At 43.5% G+C, this 25,720-nt stretch overlaps 2 protein-coding genes across 9 annotated transcripts in view; one reads left to right on the top strand and one right to left on the bottom strand.

The window, feature by feature from the left end:
- Positions 1-397: 397 nt before the first annotated feature.
- Positions 398-16,233, top strand: LOC118796522 (lanosterol 14-alpha demethylase). The gene is made up of 4 exons (XM_036555456.1): positions 398-513; positions 864-945; positions 1,122-1,283; positions 15,726-16,233. The coding sequence occupies exons 1-4, from the start codon at positions 422-424 to the stop codon at positions 15,831-15,833; spliced, it is 444 nt and encodes a 147-aa protein (XP_036411349.1). The 5' UTR covers positions 398-421; the 3' UTR covers positions 15,834-16,233.
- Positions 2,632-25,720, bottom strand: part of akap9 (A kinase (PRKA) anchor protein 9) — a 110,745-nt gene continuing 87,656 nt past the window's right edge. For 7 of the 8 annotated variants that reach the window (XM_036555448.1, XM_036555450.1, XM_036555454.1 and 4 more), the window contains 13 exons: positions 24,795-24,954; positions 24,489-24,690; positions 24,256-24,406; positions 23,542-24,168; positions 23,012-23,244; positions 22,501-22,609; positions 8,094-8,276; positions 7,693-7,893; positions 7,274-7,506; positions 3,771-3,856; positions 3,391-3,520; positions 3,170-3,303; positions 2,632-3,070 (listed from right to left, as the gene is read on the bottom strand). In XM_036555448.1, the coding sequence (XP_036411341.1) occupies positions 3,030-3,070; positions 3,170-3,303; positions 3,391-3,520; positions 3,771-3,856; positions 7,274-7,506; positions 7,693-7,893; positions 8,094-8,276; positions 22,501-22,609; positions 23,012-23,244; positions 23,542-24,168; positions 24,256-24,406; positions 24,489-24,690; positions 24,795-24,954 (2,490 nt within the window). In that variant the 3' untranslated portion in view covers positions 2,632-3,029. The remainder of the gene's footprint in view (positions 3,071-3,169; positions 3,304-3,390; positions 3,521-3,770; positions 3,857-7,273; positions 7,507-7,692; positions 7,894-8,093; positions 8,277-22,500; positions 22,610-23,011; positions 23,245-23,541; positions 24,169-24,255; positions 24,407-24,488; positions 24,691-24,794; positions 24,955-25,720) is intronic. The other variant, XM_036555449.1, reaches the window with a different exon arrangement.

Here is a 25,720-nt window from a genome sequence, read left to right as displayed (position 1 = left end):
GTCTTGCCTCAGTGCTCCAGCATGAGTGCCATGGTTGTCGCTGTGAGACGAGTGTACTACTGTATACAATTGGTGATGCAAGGAGATTGAATAAAAGGGGAAAAAGCAAAAAAATTCTAAAGCTGACAAAGCTGACATGCTAAATATGTTTACCAAGTCCTTTACACACATGGTTCAGCTTTCCAGACTTTGTACAGGAAGCTCAGGGCCTGACGCTTCTCTTTCAGTTGACGATTTTAACTGGTCTTTCATTGCTACATGTCATAAAAGTTCCACCTTTTGCCCATCAGGCCAGACCCTGACTGTTGGTACAACTGTTCCCTTGGCCTCCACAGAGACAAATGCTGATGATGAGATCAACGGGATGCTGATTGGCTTGCTCCTGGCTGGACAGCACACCTCCTCCACCACCAGTGCCTGGATGGGGTTCTTCCTGGCCTGGGACAGAGGGCTGCAGGAGTGCTGCTTTGCAGAGCAGAAGACTGTGTGTGGCGAGGACCTGCCCCCTCTCAAGTACGATCAGCTGGGCCTCCCCATTGCAGCATTTGGTCCTGCACCACTATGCAACAGCTCGCTGCAGGGGTTATATGTGGAAACCACCCTCAGCTGCTGAATGTTATGAATCATGCTGAAAGAACCAGACAATTTTTGTGCTCAAGAAGGAATAAGCTCTTCTACAACATTTCTGTTACCTAGAGGGAGTACATCTTACACCAATAAATAATGTTTACACAGATGTGCTTCTTAGCATTTTACTTCTCTGCCTAATTTTATCCATTAGATCCTTAAGTATTGCTGCCACATGCAGCGAACATTTGATATTTTGCAAAATTGATTCATTGTTTTGCTCTGTCTCGTTTGAGTTTATTGGACCGCTGTTTGAAAGAGACTCTGCGGCTCAGACCCCCGATTGTGACCATGATAAGAATGGCGAGTTTCCCCCAGGTACTGTAGTTTTATGCGGTTGGCTTAAGAAATATCCTGTGCCCGTTCCTTCTGTGTGCATTCAGTCCATCAAAGTTCATCATTAACTACATTTCACCACAAAAAGACAGGACAATTTATTTTACAACTCTTGCTACTGGGACACAATGTGAGAGTGCATATCTGTGCTTTTCCAGATAGCTGTTGGCTACACCATCCCTGCAGGATACCAGGTGTGGGTTTCTCCCACTGTCAACCACCATCTGCAGGACACCTGGACAGAGAGTTTCACTCTGACCGCTACCTGCAGGAGAACCCTGCCACTGGCAGGGAATTCGCCTATGTGCCATTTGGCGCTGGTAAGCCTGGAATCCAGCAACATTGTGCATCCTCGTGAAAGACAGTTTCATTGATCATTTCAAGGGGGGTGGTGCTGCTGCAAATATTTATAAACATTTTTTCCCCACAGTGAACTACACAATGATCCACACTCCCCACAACCCCATCATCAGATACAGATGCTGGCAAGGCTGAGAGACTGAGATTTTCAATTGTTTGGTCCAGGAGGTGACAAATAAGCTGTCCATTACTCCCTGTACACAACACTTTACTTTGAATTTAATTCTGATAATGCACTGTGTATCTGGACTACATTTGTAACAGGTTTAACTGCATGTACATAATGTGCTGTTCTATGCTACTGTCAGAATGTTCACTAAAATATCTTTTTTCAACATCCCTTTAGAAAGGACAGTGTTCAATACTAGAACAACAGATTAGCAAGGCAAGGTGTGGTGCAATGGCTCAGGAGCAGGGCTCATAATCCAAAGACTGTGTCCCAATATACACTTTTGCTCACTTCCCCTAAGCACTCTCCCTAAAAATATTCATTTGCCCTAAGCACTTCCCATCAAAATGATGCTGAGTCACATGGTTGTGGGTACCCTCTTCCTCTTGTGTGATCTCAAATGAAGCGGTGACTCGCCCACTCAGTTCTCTCCCTCACTTTTGGATTGGGATGCTGCCAAAGGCTGCTGCTTCAACCCCTTGGTAGAACATGGCTATAGCACTACTGTAACCCAATGATCTTTCAGTGTCCAGCTGCAGTACCAATTCCACCAACCTTCATGGAAATGCCTTTATTGCCTTATTGGGCCTGGGGCAGAGCTATTCAATGGGATTTATGGGGCATTGTGGGGCTAGTCCGTACAATGGGACTGTAGTATAAGCAGGCATTATGGAGCTACCGTAACCAGTTGGTATATTGCACAGATATTATGGAGCTTGGGGCTTGTCCATGCAATGGGACTGTAGTATATGCGTGTATTATGGAGCCTGGGGTGGGTCTATCAAATAGCACTGTAGCTTGGTCAGGCATTATGGATTGGTGTGGGGGTGGAGTAGATGGCCTTATGTGCTTAAAAGAGGTAAGTTACACGAACTTTATGAATAATGATATTATATTTTATTTGATTATTTAAGGAGCATTGAGAACTAACTTCAATGTCCATCCTTTGTCCACTAAAAGAAACAATTAATCAAACATACAAAATATATATACTTTCAATACAAATCATGGTGCCACTCAACCAATCCCCATGTCAGAAAGCTGAGTTAACCTGGGACACAAAGCATGGACACAACTTTGAAATGTTATTTTAATCTTTATTTTAATTTGACAAAATACCCATAAAATTCAAAGCTCCTATCCTTACAAAAATATGTCTACAAATGTCTTCTATTGTCTGTCCATTATGCCAGTCTAAGAAAACACAGTGTTCTAAAACTTGCCGTAGCCTTCTCACCAAAAGCCAAACATTCTACCTGTTCTTCTCCCATACAACACATACACAGTATAAATTAATCAATTTAAATTAGCATTCCACAAGTATACATTTAGATTGTGATTGTATTTATGCACAACCAGTGAAGCAGACTAATTTACACAGAAGCTGTTTCATGTGCTGACAAGAAAGCCAATTATAATATAACACAAAATTGTTTTGGTCCCACAAATATACACATCATAATACAAAACACAGCAGCTCAGCACAGGAAAAGGCAACTGAGTTTTCAAGCCGGTTTTAGTGTAAATAAAGGACTTTCTATCTTCTTATTCCAAAGTGCAATTGAGCATATGAAGAACCTGTGAGGAGATAATTACAATTAGCTTATAAAACAGGGTGAAACACATGAAAGCCTAGAATTCAGATACAGACCATGTCTAAGGGATGCTTGTGGTTACCTGACTGCACATTCCCCAGTCTCCTCTGCAGGGCCTCCAGCCTGGAGATGTAGTCTGTTAGGGCTCTGTCAGGATCATAGTTCTGGAGGTGGGAGCATGTCAGGCTGCCAGGGTCAGCAGTGCTTGTGTGAAATCTACACAAAGGGGCCAAGGGTTATGCCAGTGTAGCAAGCCACAGAGGGGGATCAAACAAAGATGACAGGCAAGCATCATGGTGTTACCTGTGCTGCAATGACAGCGTGGACCTGGGAGAGTCCCGTCCCGTCCGGCCCCGGCTCACGCCCCTGCGCTCTCCGTACATCTCCACATTCCCGGCATGGAGGAACAGGGAATCTGTCCTTACCTCACCCCCTGGGGACGCACAGACAACAGCCCATCACCACATCAATACCAAAGCTGTAGACATCCATACCCTCAGACATTGTCTCAGTATAAAAAGCACATAATCTGTACCCCCAGACATTGTGTCTGTGTAAAAAGAACAAAGACATGTTCCGTGATGTTACTGGGTGTATGGGGAGAAACAGCTTGTGCTTAATGAACTACACCAACTGAAAGCAACTCCAACAGAGTTGTGTCTCTGTGTGGATGGAGGCCTTACCTGGTATCTGGCTCAGCCCATTCCTGCTGACACTGGATGTGCTGGATCCTGCAGCTTTATGCCACCGCCTCACCAGGAACCTCATTCTGAAACAACAGGACTAACATAAGCCAGGCCAGCACACTTTCCCTCACACTTACCCAAACACTGTCTCAGATAATCAGCATAGGTAACACTGGAATCCTTCATCCATGTAGCTTTCCTACAGACATGGGGAGAAAAGACATAGCTCCTAAACTTAATAAATGGTTGACATTTAGCAGCAACAACTGCAACCAATTGCTATCAATTGCTGGAGATCAATCTTTCACATAGCTGTGGAGGAATTTTGGGCCACTCTTCTTTGCAGAATTGCTTTAATTCAGCCACATTGGAGGGTTTTTGAGCATGAATTGCCCGTTTAAGGTCCTGCCACAGCATTTCAATGGGATTCAAGTCAGGACTTTGACTAGGCCACTCCAATCTTAATTTTGTTTCTTTTAAGCCATTCAAAGGTGGACATGCTCCTGTGCTTCGGATCGTTGTCTTGCTGCATAACCCAATTGCACTCCAGCTTCAGATCACAGACTGATGACTGGACAGTTTCCTTCAGGATTTTCAGAATTCATGTTTCTGTCAATTATGGCAAGTAGCCTAGACCCTGAAGCAGCAAAGCATCCCCACACCATCGTACTACCACCACGTTTACTGTTGGTATGATGTTCTTATTGTGGAATGCTGTGTTAACTTCATGCCAGATGTAATGGGATCCATGTCTTCCAAAAAGTTCCACTTTCAGAACATTATCCCAAAAGGCTTTGGGGGTCATCAAGGTGTTTTTTGGCAAATGTGAGATGAGCTTTTATGTTCCTCTTGTTCGTCTGGGTTCTTTTGTGACTTCCCGGATGAGTTTTCAATGTGCTCTTGGAGGAATTTTGTTTGGCTGGTCACTCCTGGGAAGATTCACCACTAGGGCTGAGTATTGGCACAGATGCCCCGATTTGATTCGATTCCGATTCACAAGCTAAGGATTCTATTCAATCCGGTTCGATTCCGATTCGATATCGATTCGATAAGAATGAGATATGAAATACTATATAGCAGCTTTCCATATTTGGAGAGATGTTTAAAAAGGGAACACAAATTTACAAATGCAGTCACTGGAAATTGTGAAAATCACTAAAGAAAAGGCCAAAGGCTTGTACAGTCATGCGCCGCTTAACGTCCATTCGGACATCCTTTTATATATACGTCCGTAGTCCCATAAGGTTATAATAAAGTCTAAAAATCCCGATCGCAAAACGGGACATAGTGGACGTAAACGGATGTAGTGAAGGCAATGCTTCCCGCACGCAACACGTCTATCTCATGTCTCATGGAAATAAAGCGATTGTGCTGCCAGCCGTATAATGGTACAGTCCATAGTATACTGTGTAATACATATGTCTTGATTGTCATAATAAATGCCTATGCTAATGTCTTATGTAGCCTATGTACTGTACTGTACTTTCTATCATTGTCTTAATGTGAACTTTGTATACTTACAATTATAAAGTTTACCGTATAAGTGTATGCTTCGACTCGTAAGCAGCGGCATCCAATCTCGTGCCTATTCCAGATAGGTTTGCTAAGTATATAGTATGGTGTTGGCACAACGTCCAAATCACATAACGTCTTATTTCACAGAACGTATCGTGGATGTTAAGCGACGCATGGCTGTATACCAAAATCTTTTAATTTGAGGAGCACATGGGTATAGTTCCTTAAAACAAAACCAACCTGTATCATTGCCTACTTATTAATGACATGAAGCAGCAATGTGTTTGCATCAGTTAGCTCAGGGAAAGCTGGTTTGTAAGGTAGCTACAATAACGGCCAAATGTAGCTGACTGCCAGTAGCAACTTTGCAATTGTGAATGTTTTCTTGCTAGCCTAATATGAACAACTAGCTAGCCAGCTACCTAGCTAACGAACATGAGTAACTACATTTCTCTTGAATTGTGCTAAATTACATTGCATTTGTGTCCAAGTGTTGTGGTTCAGTTTAGCTAGCTAGCTAGTTAGGTAGCTAGGTAGTGGTTGGGCACTGTATTAAAGCTAAAAAGCTGTGACTGCAGTGCACATATATATGAATATGTATACCAGGCATCTCCACAATTTCGGAAACCCTTCTCCATGCATCTTTTTATTTATATCTCTGTACATATCAAGAGACAAATTGTAGAGTATGGGGAAACCCGACACTGCCACGATAAGCTTCTCCTCCATGTCTGACTGGAACCAAAATGTTGGATCATTTGTTACAGCAATGTGTGTCACGCTGCGTTTCGTCATGTCGCAACGTTCAGTAATTTCAGAAACCAGACCTCGAAGTCTAGTCTATTTTAGCCCCACCTAGTTGGCTTTGCAACGGCCACTTGTCTGTTGTCGATGTATATCGCCAACTCTCATTGAAAATGAATGGCAGCCGGTCGCTTTGTCTCTCTCCTGTGTCGTCCGTGTGACTGTAGGGTTAGCCATGGTGAACACTGAGAGGTCGAAACATAGTAAAAAAAATTTTAATGTAACAGGTTTTCCTCTATGCGTTCGTAGGTCGTTAAACGTTAAGTTAAAAGTTAAACGAGAGAGCGACATCTAATGGGGGGGGGGGGGGGGGGGGAGTTGGGGGGGACTAGTAATTGCCTTTAATCCGACAGTTAGGCAATGTCAGAGCCCATCTATTTAATTCTTTGGCTATGTTTAACCATTTCGGAAATGAACCTAGAAAACCGGAAAAAATGCAGATTAGCCTAAAATCCATAAATTTTACAGATCGATATCGAATCGGACAAATTTCTAAAAACGATTAATCGAAAAAACTATATTTTTGCACACCCCTATTCACCACTGTTCCAAGTTTTCTCCATTTGAAGATAATGGCTCTCGCTGTGGTTCGCTGGAGTCCCAGAGCCTTAGAAATGGCTTTGTAACCCTTTCCAGACTGATATATTTCAATAACTTTCTGTCTCATCACTTCCGGAATTTCTTTTGACCGCAGCATAGTGTGCTGCTTGTTGAGACCTTTTAGCCTACTTCACATTGCTGGAAAGGTTCTATTTATGTGATGTTTAGATTCAACAGGGCTTTCCGTAATCAAGCCTGGGTGTGTCTAGTCTATTTAAACCCAATTATCAAGTGGACTCGCTTGATTGAGTAACAAGGGGGCACTTACTTTTTCACACAGGGCCAGCTGGTGTTGGATAACTTTTTTGCTTCAATAAATAAAGTGATCATTTAAAAACTATATACATATATATATATATATATATATATATATATATATATATATATAGGTATGTTCACCTTATTCAAAAGAAACTGGTGCCTGAAAATGTACCCAGATAGGTTTCTCTAAAATACTAATAAAATTGTCACGTTTGTTTTCTGTGCAGACATGGTACATTTAGCATTACCAAGATTCATGGAATCATGCAATCTGCTGCTAAATTTTGATTTCATTTGTGCCTGGAAAGCACTGTGTTCACCTGGAGAGGGCAATAGAGACCCGCACAGCTGATCTGAAGCGAGTGAAGCCTCTTCGTCGCCGGCTGACCGCTTCCAGACTGGCATGGGAGGGCTGGCCGCCCATCCGTGCAATCAGGGCGAGTGTTGCCTCCTCACACTCCTGGAAGCCACCTAGCAGCAGAAGCAGGTACTTCTTCTGGTAAATAAGAGCTTTCCGGAAGCTTTCTGCTCGCAGGTACTTCCCATAGATGCTCTGAAAAGGAGAAAGCCAGGAGAATTTACTAAAACAATTCAGAGGCAGATACAGTATGCATTCAAACTAAGATGTACATTGTTATGAGAGGTTGATCTGAAAAGGCAGATGAAGGTAACATGTGGAGTGAAGCAGTGAGAGATGCCTGTGTGGCTAAGTGCAGCATTGTCACAGACACAGGCCCACCTTTAGAGCCGTGCCATCTGTGTCTGAGCCTGTGATGTCTCTAAGGGAGTCCACACAGATCTCCCCCCGCAGGCGCAATGCCTCCTCTTCTGCCTGCTGCAGAGCCTTCTCCAACCTCGCCTTCTCTCTGGCCCAGGCCTCCCGCTCAGACGAGTGCAGCGTCTGCACCACGTACTGGCTGCCTGCAGCTCTTCGGTTGGGCTGGAGAGGAAGGAGATGGGTTGTCAGGTTCAGGTCTAAGGGGACTATGTGGAGAAAAAACTATGGTACAGGCTATGTACCACAGTTTTTTCACAGGCTTACATAGGCTCACACAGTGCCCCTGTCCCAGTGTAACACTGCAACACATTTCACACAGTCCACCTGTACTACATCCTGCAGTGTTGGAGGTACAGACTCACATAGTCCCCCTGTTCCAAGGCTCTGTGCCGGTGGGGTCTCAGCTCCTCCTCCAGTTTGATCAAGGAGTTGCGCAGGTCGTTCTTTTCCTCCGTCAGACGGCTGACAAAGCCTGTTAACTCTGCATTCTGCCGCAGGAGCCTCTCCATCAAAGAGCTGGAGGAACTTCCCACTGGCCCAGAGCTCTGCGCGTGCACACGCACACGCGCACACACACACACACACACACACACACACACACACACACACACACACACACACACACACAAGTGAGGGGTGATAAGTGACCAGCTTTTACTGTCAGGTTCTAGACTACAGGACTGTAAGGGCTGTATGCTGAAGGTTTTGGAGTTAGTTAGCTACACTATACAACACCAGGTGTCTTCCTAGCCAAATAATTGATTCATTTACGCAGTTAAGAGATGAGGCAAGATAAAAGCCAGTAGAAGCTATGACTCTCCAGGCCCAAAGCTGCCCAGTCCTGACCTGAATGGTATTGCGTTTTCTCATGATTGGATAGGGAGACTGCATGAAACCCATTTTGGTGCTTTCATGTGCTTTCAGTTATTCAGTCATATTAAACTTTGTGCTAGGCATATGCATCCCAGAGCCCGCCATAAACATTCTGAAATAATCCTACTTAAGAAACTGCTAGCCATATATATTTTTACATCAACCAATCTATAATCATTTCCAAAATCAAAATGCCTATTACAAAGTCCTCTAGAGCTCCACAGAAACAATCAAGAGCAGAGACTCTGGATGTGCAAGGGAACGTCCAACCAGCTAGATGCTAGCATTAGCTGTGGTGCCTTAGTATTGAACAAAATTCTCCAAGCCATTCAAACAATGAGAGACAACTTCAACTCTAATTTCGACAAACTATTTAGCGTCATTCATGGGGTACAGGAGGAAATACAAGGTCTGGCAAACCAGACAACAGAAAATCGTTTTGAGTATCAACGAGGACAGCATCCAAGCTATACAGAGTCAAACCGTGAAAATCTCTGCTGAGACTCAAAATATCTGATAAGTATGCTTGCTAGGCTGGCTACTTGTTGATTGCTAGCTAGCTAACGTTAGCATTACGTTTCTAGTGTGTTCCTAATGCTACTGATGTTCGTAAGCTCAACAGCACTCTGTGCAGCGAAAGGTTTCATCCAAGCTTTATATCCTGGTTGTGTGGTTCAGAGCAGTGACTTTTCTTACTGGGCCTTTTCAATCGTTTTGGCTGATGTTTCTATCATTGCTGTGATAACGGGGAAACTAGCTAGATTAGGTGTACGCATTATGCTGTTCCTGATTGGCAAGTACTAGAATAACAAGAAAAGGCTAGCCGGACATTCTCCAGAATTGATTACTATTTGGTCTCTGCTGCTTTAGTATCTACAATTACACGTTGCTGGTATGATAGCATAATTTCGGACCATGCTTCGGTTTCACTTATCTTGAACATGCCTAACTCTTTGCATTACTCCCCAAGATGGCGTCTTCAGTCAATTTGGCTTAGGGAGCCAGAATTCATGGAGTTTATTGGGGCGCAAATTGATTATTATTTTGAATATAATAATGACCAAGACATCTGCTGCTGTACGGTGGGAAGCTTTTAAAGCCTTTTTAAGAGGCCAGATGATAAGCTTCACAAGCTTAAGCAGAAATCTTTTAGATTGGAAATGGAACAACCTGAAAAAAGAATTAAAGAAACAAACAGATTTTTTTTCCAAAATCCCTCCCAACAGTTATTTGTAGAACTAAATGACCTACGGGCTAAATATAATGTTTTATCTATAAATAAAGCAACTAAAAGCTTGATGAAATGGAGGCAATCTTATTATGAGCAGGGTGAAAAAGCTAGTAAGCTCCTAGTCTGGCGTATTAAACAGTTGGAAGCTGAAAGGGCAAGAAACTCAATTCAAACAGATAAGGGTGTGGTGATCGTGGATCCAAAAGAAATTAATGAGGCTTTCTTAAATTTCTATCATAAATTGTATAGTTCAGATTATTCAGCCTCAGCTCTGCAAAAACAAAAGGAATTTCTGGACTTGTTAGACTTTACACCCCTAAACAAAGACTCCCTGGCCTCTCTAGAGCTCAACCTAGAGGCTGAGGAATTGTCTGAGGCTATATGTAGTATGAAGGGAGGGAAAACTTCTGGGCCAGATGGGATCCCAACTGAAATATATAAAACTTTCCAGAATAAACTAATACCACCTCTACTTGATATGTAACGAGTCTTGATAGCGGATCCCTTCCTCCCTCTCTTGATATAGCAGTAATTACGCTACTGTTAAAACCAAGGAAAACATCAACCCTTTGTGGATCTTATAAGCCGATCTCACTTCTTAATAACAATCTCAAAATTCTTTGTAAGGTATTAGCTAGAAGGCTAGAGGTACTCTTACCAAAATTGGTTCATTCTGACCAGAACGGATTTGTCCAGGGAAGGCAAGGCTTTCACAATATTCGAAGAGTACTTAACATACACTATATGGACAAAAGTATTTGGCCACACCTGTTAATTATTGAATTCTGGTGTTTCAATCAGACCCCTTGCCACAGGTGTATAAAATCAAGCACCTAGCCATGCAGTCTCCATTTGCAAACATTTGTGATACAAAATGGGTCGGTTTGAAGAGCTCAGTGACTTCAAGCGTGGTACTGTGATAGGCCACCTTTGCAATAAGACAGTTCGTGAAATTTCATCCCTGCTGGATATTCCACGGTCAACTGTAAGTGATATTATTAGAAAGTGGTAGCGTTTAGGAACAACAGCAACTCAGCCACTAAGCGGAAGACCACTTAAAATCACAGAGCAGGGTCAATGACTGATAAGGCGCATGGTGCGTAAAAGTCGCCAATACTCTGCTGATTCCATAGCTGAAGAGTTCAGAACTTCCACTGGCATTAATGTAAGTACAAAAACTGTGCGGCGGGAGCTTCATGGAATGGGTTTCCATGGCCGAGCAGCTGCATGCAAGCCTCACATCACCAAGTCCAATGCCAAGCATTGGATGGAGTGGTGTAAAGAACACCGACACTGGACTGTGGAGCAGTGGAAACGTGTTCTGTGGAGTGACAAATCACGCTTTTCTGGTTGGCAGTCAGATGGGCGGGTCTGGGTTTGGCGGATGCCAGGAGAACGTTACCTGCCTGACTGCATTGTGCCAACTGTGAAGTTTGGTGGAGGAGAGATAATGGTATGGGGCCGTTTTTCAGGGTTTGGGCTAGGCCCCTTATCTCCAGTGAAGGGCAATCTTAATGCTTCAGCATACCAAGTCATTTTGGACAATGCTATGCTTCCAACTTTGTGGCAACAGTTTGGGGAAGGCCTTTTCTATTCCAAAATGGCTGTGCCCCAGTGCACAAAGCAAGGACTATAAAGACATGGTTTGATGAGTTCGGTGTGGAAGAACTTGACTGGCCCGCACAGAGCCCTGACCTCAACCCCATCGAGCACCTTTGGGATGAACTGGAACGGAGATTGCGAGCCAGGCCTTCTCGTCCAACATCAGTGCCTGACCTCATAAATGCTCTACAGAATGAATGGGCACAAATTCCCACAGAAACACTCCAAAATCTTGTGGAAAGCCTTCCAAGAAGAGTGGAAGCTGTTATAGCTGCAAAAGGGGGACCAACTCCATAATAAAGTATATGTATTTGAATACAATGTCATTACAGTCCCTGTTGGTGTAATGGTCAGGTGTCTGAATACTTTTGTCCATCTAGTGTAGTTTTTGAAAAATCTGGCAGCATGGATAATGCTATTCTGTCATTGGATGCCGAGAAGGCCTTTGACAGAGTGGAGTGGCATTATTTATTTGACGTCCTACAAAGGTTTGGTATAGGGGGAAAATTTCTTAGTTGGAAAGTCGGCTCCTCTGTGCTAATCCACAGGCTGAAATGTTAACTAATGGGCTTCCTTCAGCACCCTTTAAACTTCATCAGGGAACAAGACGGGGTTGTCCCCTGTCTCCTCTGTTGTTTACCCTAGCCCTTGAGCCAATTGTCATGGCAATTCGCAAAAATAACAATAGGGTGGGAATAAAGATATAGAACATCGTATAGCCCTGTATGCAGGCAACATAATTTTGTTCTGCTCCAACTTGAAACAGACTTTACCCAATTTACTTGACCTGATGAGCTCTTTTGGTGTCTTTGTAGGTTACAAAATAAACAATACCAAATCTGAAATATTATTTATGAACAAAAATGAAAGGTATAACCTCCAATTCATACGCCTTTAATGGTTTCAGGAGGAGGTTTCACCTATTTGGGTGTTGGGATAATTTTATCTTATTATTTAATAGTGGGGGAGATCGCAACTAATTACAACCCTCTCACAGATAAGGTTATTCAGCTTATAAATAGGTGGACAAAACTGCCCATATCTATGAATGGACATATCAACGTTTTAAAAATGTCAATTTTGCCTAAGTTTCTGTAGCTTTTTCAATCGATTCCACTTTCTCTTCCACTTTATTTCATTTATTAAAAAAAGTTTTTTCAAACTTCATCTGGAACAACAAGCATCCTAGGCTCAGGCTTTCCCTGTGATATTTACCGTATGATAGAGGTGGATTACAATTACCAAATCTTGTATGGTATTATTGGGCAGCTCAAATTAGAGCAGGAATGTTTTACTTTGTGAAGCTTGGGCCTCAATGGAATCCCGATTAATGAATATTCCTTTAAAGTTATACTTGTACTCAGCAGATAAGGGCAAGCTGATCAAACAGACTAAAAACTTCTCTTAAAAATACATTAATGATTTGGCACAGTGATCTTGCATATTTGGGAGAGACACAATTATCTCAATATACTCCAATCGTAACAATGATTTCTGGCCAGGTAAATCATCATTGGGCAGCTCGGGGTATAGCTAAGGCATCTGACCTCTATAATGGCAATGATTTTATGTCATTTGAAGAACTTAAGGCCACATATGGAATTCCATCAAAGCACTTTTTTAAATATCTTCAACTGTGAAATTTTATATTGGCCAGGCAGTGTAATAGTTTGAAACTTCCCCCTCTATCCACCCTAGAAGATTTCACTCTGAAGTATTTAGATTCTAGGGGAGAGCTGTCCTTATTATACAACCTGTTTGTAAGTAAGTGCAAAGAGTCTTGACACAATATATTACAAGCATGTACAACAGATCTAGAGAGAGAATTTATCAGGGGAAGAATGGTCAGAAGTATGCTCTTTACTTCAAACCCAAACTGTAAACACATTATAAATTACTGCAGTACAAATGGATAAGCAGACAGTGCATTACTCCAACTAGGTTGCATCATTTTAACCCTAATATTCCCAACACTTGTATTAAATGTAATCACCAGAAAGGATCTTCGTTCCATTGCATGTGGAAATGCCCCCAGATAATCTGTTTTTGGAAGAAGGTGCTGGATCTGTCCAGTCTTGGTGCCTCTTAATCCTAAATTATGTATATTTACCCAAATGGTTTTGTGAACTAAAAATGTAAGATCCCTACTTAATATCTGCTTTTTGGAAGTATAGCCTAGGAGTGTATAGCCTACTCACGGATGAAACAAACAACCTGTGTAATTTCACACTGGCTGAAGGGAATGACTTTTTATTTTGCTTTAGAAAAGATAAGTTACATCACAAAGAATAACATTGACAATTCAATAATCCTAACACAAAAATGTTTTCTTGCTTCTCAAACACACACCAGTCATTCTCACATATTGACTACTTTTTGGTAACAGCTCACCTCCAATCCCAGATCACAAAATGCTGGTACAACAGTATAGTCATCTCAGACCACACTCCAGTCTCCTTCACCTTTCACCTCCTGGATTTTCTAGAGGCCCCCCAGCAGGTTTCAAATAACCTGATTTTAAGAGCTTTTTGGAATTCATTGACAGCCAGACAGATTTTTATTTTGAAGTTAATACTAATGAAATCTCAGCTTTGATACATTGGGAGGCATTTAAGGCTCTTCTGCAATAATGCTTCTTCTAATATTGTATCTCAACTGCACAAATTATGATCTCAATATAACGATATATCTTCAAAATGGGTAATGCAGAGCTTGATGTGCCTAAAGCAGAACTATTATGAACAGGGAGAGAGAGCAGGGAAAACTCCCGGCCTGGCGTATTAAACAGATGCAATCAGAGAGAGCAATGAATGCTATTGAGGGAGATGATGGTCACATTTCAGTAAATCCTGAAGAAATAAAAAAAATCATTTAAATAATTCTACAAGACTTTATACAGTTCAGAACATACACAGGTTTCAGAACAACAACAGTCAGCCTTAAATCTTCCTTAAATCTTTACAATTTGCCACCTTGGAAAGAGAATCTGCTTCTTCTATCTTCCCTGTACCGGCCAGAAGCAAGATGGGCTCCCCCTCTGAGCCAGGTTCTGCTCAAGGTTTCTTCCTGTTAAATAGGGAGTTTTTCCTTGCCACTGTTGCCTTAGGCTTGCTCTCAGGGGGTCTCAGGCCTGGGAACAATGTAAAGCTGCTTTGTGACAACTTGTGTTGTAAAAAGCGCTATACAAATAAAATTGAACTGAATTGAAATTCTTCATTAGAGAGGAAATAAGAAGCTGAGGAGCTACTGTATGTGTGGCAATTAATGATATGAAGGGAGGGAAAGCTCCAGGACCCGATAGAGTACCCATTGAAATATGCAAGATATTTAAAAGGTAAATTGATATCACCCCTCATTGACATGTATTATGTATTATGAATTTGGCACTCACACTACTGGTAAAACCTGGAAAATCCGTAATACAGAGGCAGTCATACAGACCAATCTCACTTCTCAACAATGATAGTAATGTAAGGCATCAGCAAAAAAGTTAGAGACCCTGTTACCACAAACAGTACACAGTGATCAAAATGGGTTCGTACAAGGAAGATAAGCCTTTCACAACACGAAGCAAGTACTAAACCTTGTACATGAAAGTAGAGGAACAACTGATAGATAGTAGATAGACTCCAGCCGCCTCTTCAAACACCCTTTATTCCTACAAAAGAGGGGATCACATATCTTGGAATTAAAATAACCCCAGAGATTAGCAAGACACTGGGTCTGCCCCCCAGGTCCACTCAGTCTCTTCATTAATGAACTTGACACGCTCCTGAGCTCTCTCCCGGACACCCCGCTGATTCTACTGGGCGACTTCAACATCCACCCTGAGAGCTCCTCAACGTGCTCTCATTTCTGCACTCCTTCTCCCTCCCCCCCTCTCCATCTCCTGCAAGCCGACCACTCAACTGAAACGGCACTCCGGTGGTGACAGGCCCTCCACACAGCTAGAGCCTCCGACCTGTCCTCAGTCCTAATCCTCCTCAGCCTCTTTGCTGCGTTTGATACTGTCAATCACCAGCTGCTCATAGCCAGCTCTTGGAGATTGGCATCTCTGAGACCGTCTTTTCTTGGTTCAGGTCTTACCTGACCGGTAGACTGGAAAGGCTCCACCTCCACACCCACCCCCCTCACTACAGGTGTCCACCAGGGCTCTGTATCGGGACCCTTCCTCTTCTCCATCTACACCAACTCACCTGGTTTAGTCATTAACTCACATGGTTTCTCCTATCACTGCTATGCTGATGACACTCAACTAATCTTCTCTTTTCCTCCCTCCACCCCCCAGGTCAACAAAAAGACCTCTGCCAGATGGATGGCCTCCAACCACCTCAAGCTTAACCTGGACAAGACCGATCTGTTGTTCATGCCAGCCAAGCCCTCTCCTCTTCAATAGCTCTCAGTTACTGTCGATGGCAACACAGTAACTCCTGTCGATTCCTCCTCTTCAACATCAGGAGGATTCACCCTTTTTTAACCACCTACACCACCCAGCTGCTTGTCCAGGCCACCATGCTCTCCTGCTTGGATTACTGCAACGCCCTCCTTACAGGCCTCCCAGCCAGCACCATTCAGCCACTGCAGCTCATCCAAAATGCAGCAGCTAGGCTGAGATCCCTACACTGGCTCCCGATCGCAGCCAGGATCCGCTTCAAAACCTTGACTCTCACCTTTTCTGCTGCAACAAAGACTGCCCCGACCTACCTCCAGGACCTGATCCTATCCTACCCTACCCCCCGAGAACAACTCCTTCACTCCAACCCTTCAGATGTGGGCTGAAGACACACCTCATCAGAATCTACCTGGACTGACACCCTTGCCATTTTGACCTTGTAACTTTGACCTTGTAAATCTAAGATTCTAGGGTTGTACTTGTAGCTCTATCTCTTACTTTGTATTTGTAGCACGTTTTTTCCTAGGTAGTATAGCGGTACTTTGTTGTCCCAGTGATTGTATTCAATATATGTCACCTTAGATCAGATTAGTTCTGGCTCACTACACGGACCTTGTGCTCAGCTTCAGCACTATCTGCATTGTATGACCTGTACGCATAAGAACATATTATGACGGGAACAGGCCATTCGGCCCAACTAAGCTCGCCATTACAATTAAAGAGTATCCAAAACTGCATCAAGTCTAGACTTGAACACAGCAAGGGTCTCTGCCTCAACTACATGATCTGGCAACCTATTCCATGTATTGATAACTCTTTGTGTAAAATAATATTTCCTTATATCAGTGCGGAACTTACTCTTAACTAGTTTCCATTCATGTCCTCTTATTTTACAGACTGAACTCACCCTAAAAATCTATTATATTTAACCTTATCGAGTCCTTTTATAAATTTAAAAACCTCAATTAAATCACCCTGAATCAAGCCTCCTCTCGCTTAGCCTAAATATAGTGCAGTGCCCAGAACTGTACACAGTATTCCAAGTGAGGTTGTATAATTTCAATATAACCTCCTTAGATTTATAATCAATACTTTTGGCTATATATCCCGACATCCTGTTGGCCTTTTTTACTGCTACAGCACACTGCCTAGGTCCTGTTAAGCTTGGGTCAACTATTACTCCCAAGTCTTCTTCAAATTGAGCACATTCTAGTTTTTCTCCCCCCATGAAGTAGTCTTGTCTAAGGTTCTTATTTCCCCACATGCAAAACTTTACATTTACCTAAATTGAATGTCATCTGCCGGGTATCTTCCCACTTTTGGATGCTGTTTAGGTCTTCCTGTATTACCTTAGTTGATTCTACACTGTTGGCTAGACCCCCTAATTTTGTATCATCTGCAAATTTTACTACTTTACTACTAACCTCTGCATCCAGATCATTTATATATATATAAGAAATAGCAAAGGCCCCAACACCGATCCCTGTGGGACTCCACTTCGTACAGGACCCTGCTCTGATACAATACCTCCCACAGTTAGTGTGCTTTCTATTAGACAACCAAATTCGAACCCACTCAGTGATAGTTCCTGTAATTCCTGCAGATTTCATTTTCAATGAGTCTCTCGTGCGGAACTTTGTCAAATGCCTTTTGAAAGTCCAAATAGATAATATCATAAGCTTGGTTTGAGTCCAAATATGCTGTAGCTTCCTCAAAAAAGTCCAGGAGGTTTAAGCACAACCTCCCTCTGCGAAAACCGTGTTGGCTATCATTTAAGACACCATTTTGTTCCAGGAATAATTCCAAATTATCCCTAATGATGGATTCCAGTATTTTGCATGCGATACAAGTTAAGCTGACAGGCCTGTAATTTCCTGGTTCAGTCCGGTCTCCTTTCTTGTAGATAGGTACTACACTGTCATGTTTCCAGTCATCTGGCATTTCTCCAGTTTTAAGGGATTGCTTAAAAATAACTGTCAGAGGCTTGTAAACCACCTCTGCTAGTTCTTTGAGAACTCTTGGATATATTCCATCAGGGCCTACTGCCTAAGTTTTTGAAGTTTTTGAAGTTTATCTAGTACTTCTGCATCATTTAAATCAATTTCCTCCATAAGTCTCTGAGAAATGACTGTACCTGAAGGCATACGCGAAAACACTTCACTAGTGAAACTCTCCACAAAGTAACTGTTTAGTGTATCAGCAATAGCTTGGTTATCATAAACCAAAATTCCATCCTTATTTTTTATACCTCTTATTTCATCCTTAACTGTCCTTTTTCAACTGTAATATTGAAAAAAGCGTTTAGAGTTGCTCTTTGCATCTAGTGCAATCTGTCTTTCAAAACACCTTTTAGCTTCCCTTATTTTTTTCTTAACTTGAGCTTGCATATTACTGTATTCAATCTTATTACTATCTGAGCTGTCCAACTTGTATTTTCTATATAATTTCCTTTTTTGTTTCAAACTATCCCATAACAACTTATTCATCCACTGTGGACGCTTCTTTTTCAGCTTTCCTTTTCTCACTTAAGGAATGAATGAATTTACGCTGTACATCCAGAATAATTGTTTTAAATATGCACCACATTTCTTTCACAGTTTTGCCATCTAGAAGAAGTACCCAGTTTATATTCCTTGTATGGTTACATATCTTAATAAAGTCAGCTCGTCTAAGGTTGAAAACTCTAGCATTGGAGAATGCAGACTTCATTTTGCCAAAAAACTTCAAATGTAATTGCACTATGGTGGTATACTGCAAATTCTATCAGGATTATTACACAGAACCAGATCTAGAATTGTGTTCTCTCTTGTAGGTTGAGTAACAGACTGTATCAAAAAACAGTCATTTACAACATCCAAAAACTCTTCCTCACATTTACCTTGACCTGACACAGCTTCCCAATTAACTGAAGGGTAATTGAAGTCCCCCATTACTATTGTCTCACCCACCTGACATGCTAGTTTAATGTTATCAAAGAGCATACTACTGACATTGCTGTCTGAGGCTGGTGGTGTATAGCATCCTCCAACATTCAGACCTTTTTCATTTTCCCCCAATATCTTAATCCATATGTCTTCACTAACACCAAGGGGCTCCATTCCTGGTATTTCCTGAATATTAAGATTATCCTTTACATAGAGAGCTACACCTCCTCCTCTTCTATTGATTCTATCTTTTTAGTAGCTTGTATCCCTCTACGTTGTACTCATCCCCATCCCCTGCACCAAGCCACGTCTCTGTGATCCCAACAACATCATAATTACTATTACTCATAACGATTTCTAGATCCAAAATTTTATTTTTTATGCTTCTAGCATTTAAACAGAGGAATTTCAGGGTACTGTGTGTGCCTCTCTTGCCCTTCACCCCCAGCCCCAGCTGCTGAGAACCATCTCTATTACAGTGCTGCTCTGACTGATTTACAAGCATCATTTCCTCACTACTAATAAAATATTTAACCATGGTGCGTTCTATTCCGGCAGTCTGTCTATCCCTACCCATCTCACTGTATAAACTCCCTGCCCCCCCCCCCCCCCCCCCAGACCCTAGTTTAAATAACCCTCTGCTACCCTAAGCATACGCTGGCCCAGCGCAGCTGTATCCCTCCGCTCACCCCTGTTCCAAAAGGAGTCCCAGTGCCCCATAAACCTGTACCCCTCTTTCCTGCACCGGGTTTATAGGCACGTGTTAAACCTCCATATAAAGGCTTGCTTCCCTTTGCTTGCACGTGGTACTGGTAGAATTCCAGAGAAGACTACAGTGGAGGTTCTGCTCCTAATCTTCCCCGAAAGCTCTAAATTTTTCTTGCAGAACCCCGAACCTACCTTTTCCTATGTCATTGGCTCCAACTTGGACCATGACCACTGGATCCTCCCCCGCTCTGGCCAGGAGCTTGTCCGCACTCTCCAGGAGGTCTCCAACCTGGGAACCAGGCAGGCAACAGACCATGCGAGACTCCTTGTCTCGCGAACACACTATGCTATCTACCCCTCTAATGATTGAGTCCCCCACTATCACTAACTCCCTTTTCTTGGAGGATGAGGCCGCCTGGGTGCCCTGGGGCTCTTCAGTCCTCCCACTCTCAGGATCATGGGCCAACTCGTCCTGCAGTGGCATGAAACGGTTGGTCACCGCGATCTCTGGAGATGCCGCCCCTCTTGGAATTTTGTGCCCCTTTCTACGCCTACGCCCTACTGTAACCCAGCTCTCTCGCCCTATCTGGTCTGTATCTTCCCCCCAACCCGGCTTTGGTGAGCACACTATCTCCCTATAGGGCATACTAATCAGTTCCTGGAACTCTAACAATTCAGGATTACTGTGGAGTCCAGCTAGTTGGGCCTCGAGATCAAGAATCTTGTTCTCCAAGTGCTCAACAAGTCAGCAACGATTGCAGATGAACTCATCCTGGAGGTCCAGAAATCCGATCATCCGGCAACTCTCGTACAGTTTTGGCCACATTTTTTTCCCCCTAACTGAACGCTTTCCCTAAATAAAGACTTACTGCCGAGACAAAATTACCAGCTAAAAAGTGCTAAAAGCACCAAGGTGGCTCAGAACAGTCAAAGGCAGTAATCAAGCACAAGAAATGCCACTTAGTCTAAATACAATAAAACTATGTTTACAGTCCAGCAGACGTGCTAACACAACCAGAATCAGAATATCCTAAAATCTGACGCTGGAGAACAGTAGAAAAAAATTAAACAAGTGAACCGGCTAGCTAGCTAAACTACCTGACTAGCTAGCTAAAGTGTGCTGCTTAAATATTTAAAGATTTGCTCCTGAGGGGGAGAAAAACCACAAAAAAACCTCTCGTCGGCTAGAGCCGAATTAGCTGCGTTTGCCATCGAGCTAACTTGTTGGATAATGCTTCGACGGAGGAAAAAAGTGGAAAATTCCCTCTCTGTCCCCTAATGGCAACAAAAGATTCAACTTTAGGAGCAGATCAGACCTACCTTATTTAATAGCTGGGTAAATAGCCCCAATATTTATTTTTGTCCTATTGAATGTAATAGCACAAAGACCACTCCACAAACACAGCACAAACACAGCAAGAACTCGTCCAGGCTAGAGCAATCGAGCAAGAGCAAGAGCAATCCCAAGCAAGAGCAAGAGCAATCCCATTCGCACATCTTGCCCTTGTGCCCGTTTGCCCACTATATGCACTTTTGTACGTTGCTTTGGATAAAAGCGTCTTCTAAATGAATAAACGTAAATGTTACAAAAACTACAATCCAGTGATAGTACAGTTAATTAAATCTCAAGAAGAATCTTATCACTCAAGATGGAATAATTTGCCTATGTACATGATTGGAAGAAGCAATAAAATGTCTGTTTTGCCGAAAATCTCTTTCAATCTGTGCCATCCTCCATCCTCCGTGTTCTCTATTCAGTTACAATTACAAGCTTCATATGGAACAAGTGTCCTAGGATGAGACTGTCATTACGTTTTCTACCATACAACGGGGGGGGGGGGCTGCAATTACCCATCCGAAGGTAACAAGCTTATCAAAAGAACAAAAAATCCATTTTTTAAAAACACTATCTCAGTCTGATATGAAGTCCTGTCTTATCTTAGAGAAGCCTGATACTTCTCTCGCTTTAGTCCTATTTATGAAAATGATCTTTTCTATCCTGGACAGTCCAATTTAGGCTTTAAGTTCTGGTCAGTGAAAGGTTTATGTAAGGTTTCTGACCTATATAAGGATGGAAAATTTATGACCTTTGAAGAAGTTAAAAACACTTAACATACCCCCCATAAACATTTTTTTAAATATCTACAAGTAAGACGTTTTGTTCTTTCAAGACATCACTGCCTTGACCCCCCAGCATTATCCTCTTCAGAAAAGGTAATAGATCTACTTGCAAGGTAGAGGCCAAGTCTCTATCTTGTATGACTTCTTAATAGAGAAATCAAAAGAATCAAATAATCATAACCTTGAAGCCTGGAATAAAGACTTGGGCAGTCTCCTGTCTCAAAGCCCAAACCCAGACCATTAACACAAGTCTAAAGCTGCTCCAATTTAAGTCGTTGAACAGAATGTATATTACCACTTCCAAATTGCATCGCTTCCATCCTAAAAACCCAGATACATGTATTAAGTGTAAAACAGAGAGATGTACGCTATTTCACTGTTTGTGGAAATGCTCTTTGGTCCTTTGTTTCTGGACTCCATTTCAATAATCAATGACAAGGACTTCCCCGAGTCCAAAGCTGTGCATTCTTCATATTTTTCCTGATGGCTTAAATGTGAATAAAAAAGAATCCAGTTTAGTTACTCTGTGGGTGCTTGAAACTAAATGTATAATTGTTTGTATGTGCAAAAAGAAGTAGAGTCCTGGTGTGACCCAGTAGCTGGAGGAGATAACAACACACCTTGCTTTAGAAAAGATAACTTATTTTACAAAGGGTAAACTAAAAGAGTTCAGAGATATACACCTTGGGACACCTTCCTTAATTATTTTTTTAAAAAAGGGAGATTGATATTTTTGACAACAGAATGACAATCTTAATCTGCTTATTCAATCAGTCTGTTCTCTTATTCTCTGTATAAAACAAATAAAGACACTGTTTAAAAATAATAATAATAAAAAAAACTATCCTCCCTGTGCTCTTCTCATGTGCTATAGCACCTCCCTGTGGTAATCTGCAGCCTACAGTCAGTCTCCTCACCTCTGGAGCAGGAGGAAGGGCTGGTGTCTGCTGCAGCAGGGATACCACACTCTGAACACTGTTTTGCAGCCAGGCCAGACCCTCTCTGTCCATGTCCTCACCAAGGGTCCTGTACACAAGCACAAAGAGAAGGTGGAGTCACACAACACACCACCACCAACAGCACATATCACAGTCAGACAACATACCACCAACAACAGCACATATCACAGTCACACAGACACAGACCACCAACAGCACATATCACAGTCACACAGACACACCCCACCTCCAACAGCACATAGTACTCTCCACTCAAATCTTAGAGGGTTTTACACAAAGAATACAGTATAAATAATTCAACTAGTAACATTTTTTACAAATTCAGTCACATTCAGCTACGAATTTGTACAACACTTACAAAGCAGTGTAGCTAAAATTCAAAGGAAATATAATGAAAAATTTATGCAATGCCAACCAATGATAATGAGGCCATGGATCGTGTTGCAGATTTATCAGGTTTTCGGCCTACCTGCCAGCAGCATTGGCTGTCAGGGTCTTGATTTTAGTGGCAATGAGCTGCAGACTGTGCATGACACTGTCCATGAGTCCAGGGTCTGAAGGCGCACCACTTCCTGCTGCTCCCGCCTGTAGAGAGGGGGCACTAGAGTCCACTGTCAACACTGCGGCAATCTTCTGCTTTAAGACCCAATCTCTCGTACGGTTACTTGGCTCACCATCCACCTGCCACGGGGCCAGTTGCTGCTGGGGGCACAGCACATTGTACTCACTTTTACACTTAAGCAAGAGATTACATTCACATCCCCATGGCATTCAGCACCTTTCCCTTAAGGAGACAAAAAAATGCACTGAGGTGCAACCCCTAAGCACCCCCATAGCACCGGCCCTGCTTTGGAATATTAATTACTGAAACACATAAAAAGCTACACAGTGCCTACATTGAGCTTACATGAGCTACATTGAGCTATATAATTGAAACTACACAGTACCACAGAGTTAAAGAGGAGTAAGCGGAACATGCTGCGGAGTGAAGTGACTCACATTTTGATCGCTGGTCTGCTGCGTCCATGCTGTGTCTCTGGCACCCCCTCTCTGCAGTGTAGAGCCCTGCAGCTGAGCAACTATGTCCTGCAGATGGTCTCTTTCCTCTTGCAACTGAAGCGCTTGCTGCTTCTCTCTGTCTAGCTGCGTGTGCAGCTCGTCCGCACGGGCCTGGAGCTGCTGCAGATGCTCCTGGCCTATCTGCACAGCCTGCCTCTCCCTGTCCCTCTCCATCTGGGCCTGCACCACCTCCAGCTTTGACCGCTCCACCTCTCCCACCAGTTGCACCACACGCGCATGCTTCTCCTCCAGCTGTGTCTGCAGCATCTCCAGCAGTGTCTCAACCGAGCGCACGCCCTCCTCCACTTGGCTGCAGCCAGCCTCTGCTTCTTTCATCCCCGCTGCAGCCACCTGCTGATCCTGAGGCCATCTGAACCGGGCATGCAGCTCCCTCTCCCTCTCCAGAGCACTGGCCAGCTCCAGGGTGCGTGTCTGCGCCGACTCCAGCTGCACCCGCAGCTCTGCAGCACAGCTCTGCTGCTGGACTGTTGCACCGCGCTCCTGCTCCACGGCCTCACTAAGCCAGGCCACACGGGCCTGCTGCTCCTCCAGGGCTAGCCTCAGGTCCTGCAGATGGGCCACAGACAGGAGCCATCAGTGGACTGCAAGCACCCTCTGCTCACCGCTTTCAACAGGTGCATTACGTTTGCTTACCTCAACTTCCTCCCTTTCTCTCCCTTTCTTTTTCTCCAATTTGCACCTCTCCTTCTCCAAAGCCCACTGAAGCTCTCTGGATTTCCGCTGTTCGTCCGCCAGCTTGTCACTCAGTGCATCCACCTCACCAGCTCTCTCTGTGACTTCAGTCCTGTAAATGGGCAGAAAATTGCATCAGGACATGAGTTGCAGTTGGGAGAACGCAGATGTGGGAGAGATGACAGCCCTCGTGCCTCAGAGTTTCCAGCTCTTTCAATTGCTTGTGCTGAGCCTTCAGGGTGGTCTCCAGCTCCAGCTTGGTCTGGGCCAGCTCCGACTTCAGTTCGTCCAGGAGCATCCTGTCTGAGTCGCATGCCACCCCCGAGCTGCTCTGTGTCCCGAGTCCAAAAACTGGCCCCGCCCGTCTCTCCTGAGGACCTTGCAGCTCACCTGCACCTAAGAGAAAGCCATCAAAGAGGGAGCTCTCAATCTCAGACAACTGGCATGTCCTTCTAGCAGCTGCACACTTAAAGTACCTATAGATATATATGGATCAGTACCTGGATCAGGGGTTACAGCCAGTGGTGAAGCGATGCTGCCAGTCAGCTTTGAGTCCTGCTGGACAAGCTGCAGCTGGGCCCGGAGCTGCTGGACTTCCATCACCAGGCTGGTTCTGTCTGCACTCTGCACGATCCCCATAGCCTCCCTGTGCTGAGCGTCCTGCCATTACAGACACATCACACTGTGCTGAGCATCCTGCCATTATGAACACATCACACTGTGCTGTTAGTATCCTGCCATTATGAACACATCACACTGTGCTGTCAGTGCCCTGCCATTATGAACACATCGTACTCTGCTGTTAGCGCCCTGCCATTATGAATACATCACACTGTGCTGTTAGCACCCTGCCATTATGAACACATCACACTGTTCTGAGCATCCTGCCATTACAAACACATCACACTATGCAGTGTCTGGATCTGAATGGTACCGCTGGACAACGTACAGTCAATATCTACTCAAAATCATAGAATAAGTCAAGAATAATACACAACTCCATCTGAATCTACTTATGGATCATCACTGGCTTCAACTGTAAGTCTTGCTGTGCTGAACAGTGAGGAGAGTGCTGTAACTCTGGCTGTGCCGAAGGCGTAGTGAAGAGTGTGTTGTAACTGGCTCTGCTGAAGGCACAGTGAGGAGAGTGCTGTAACACTGGGTGTGCTGAATGCGCAGTGAGGAGAGTGCTGTAACACTGGGTGTGCTGAATGTGCAGTGAGGAGAGTGCTGTAACACTGGGAGTGCTGAATGCGCAGTGAGGAGAGTGCTGTAACACTGGCTGTGCTGAATGCGCAGTGAGGAGAGTGCTGTAACACTGGCTGTGCTGAATGCGCAGTGAGGAGAGTGTTGTAACTGGGTGTGCTGAAGGTGCAGTGAGAAGAGTGCTGTAACACTGGGTGTGCTGAATACGCAGTGAGGAGAG

Source organism: Megalops cyprinoides, chromosome 21 (genome assembly GCF_013368585.1).
Source record: "Megalops cyprinoides isolate fMegCyp1 chromosome 21, fMegCyp1.pri, whole genome shotgun sequence".
In the NCBI taxonomy this organism is placed as follows: domain Eukaryota; kingdom Metazoa; phylum Chordata; class Actinopteri; order Elopiformes; family Megalopidae; genus Megalops; species Megalops cyprinoides.
Note: the sequence above shows the minus strand (reverse complement) of the source record. Positions and strands in the feature narration are given on the sequence as shown.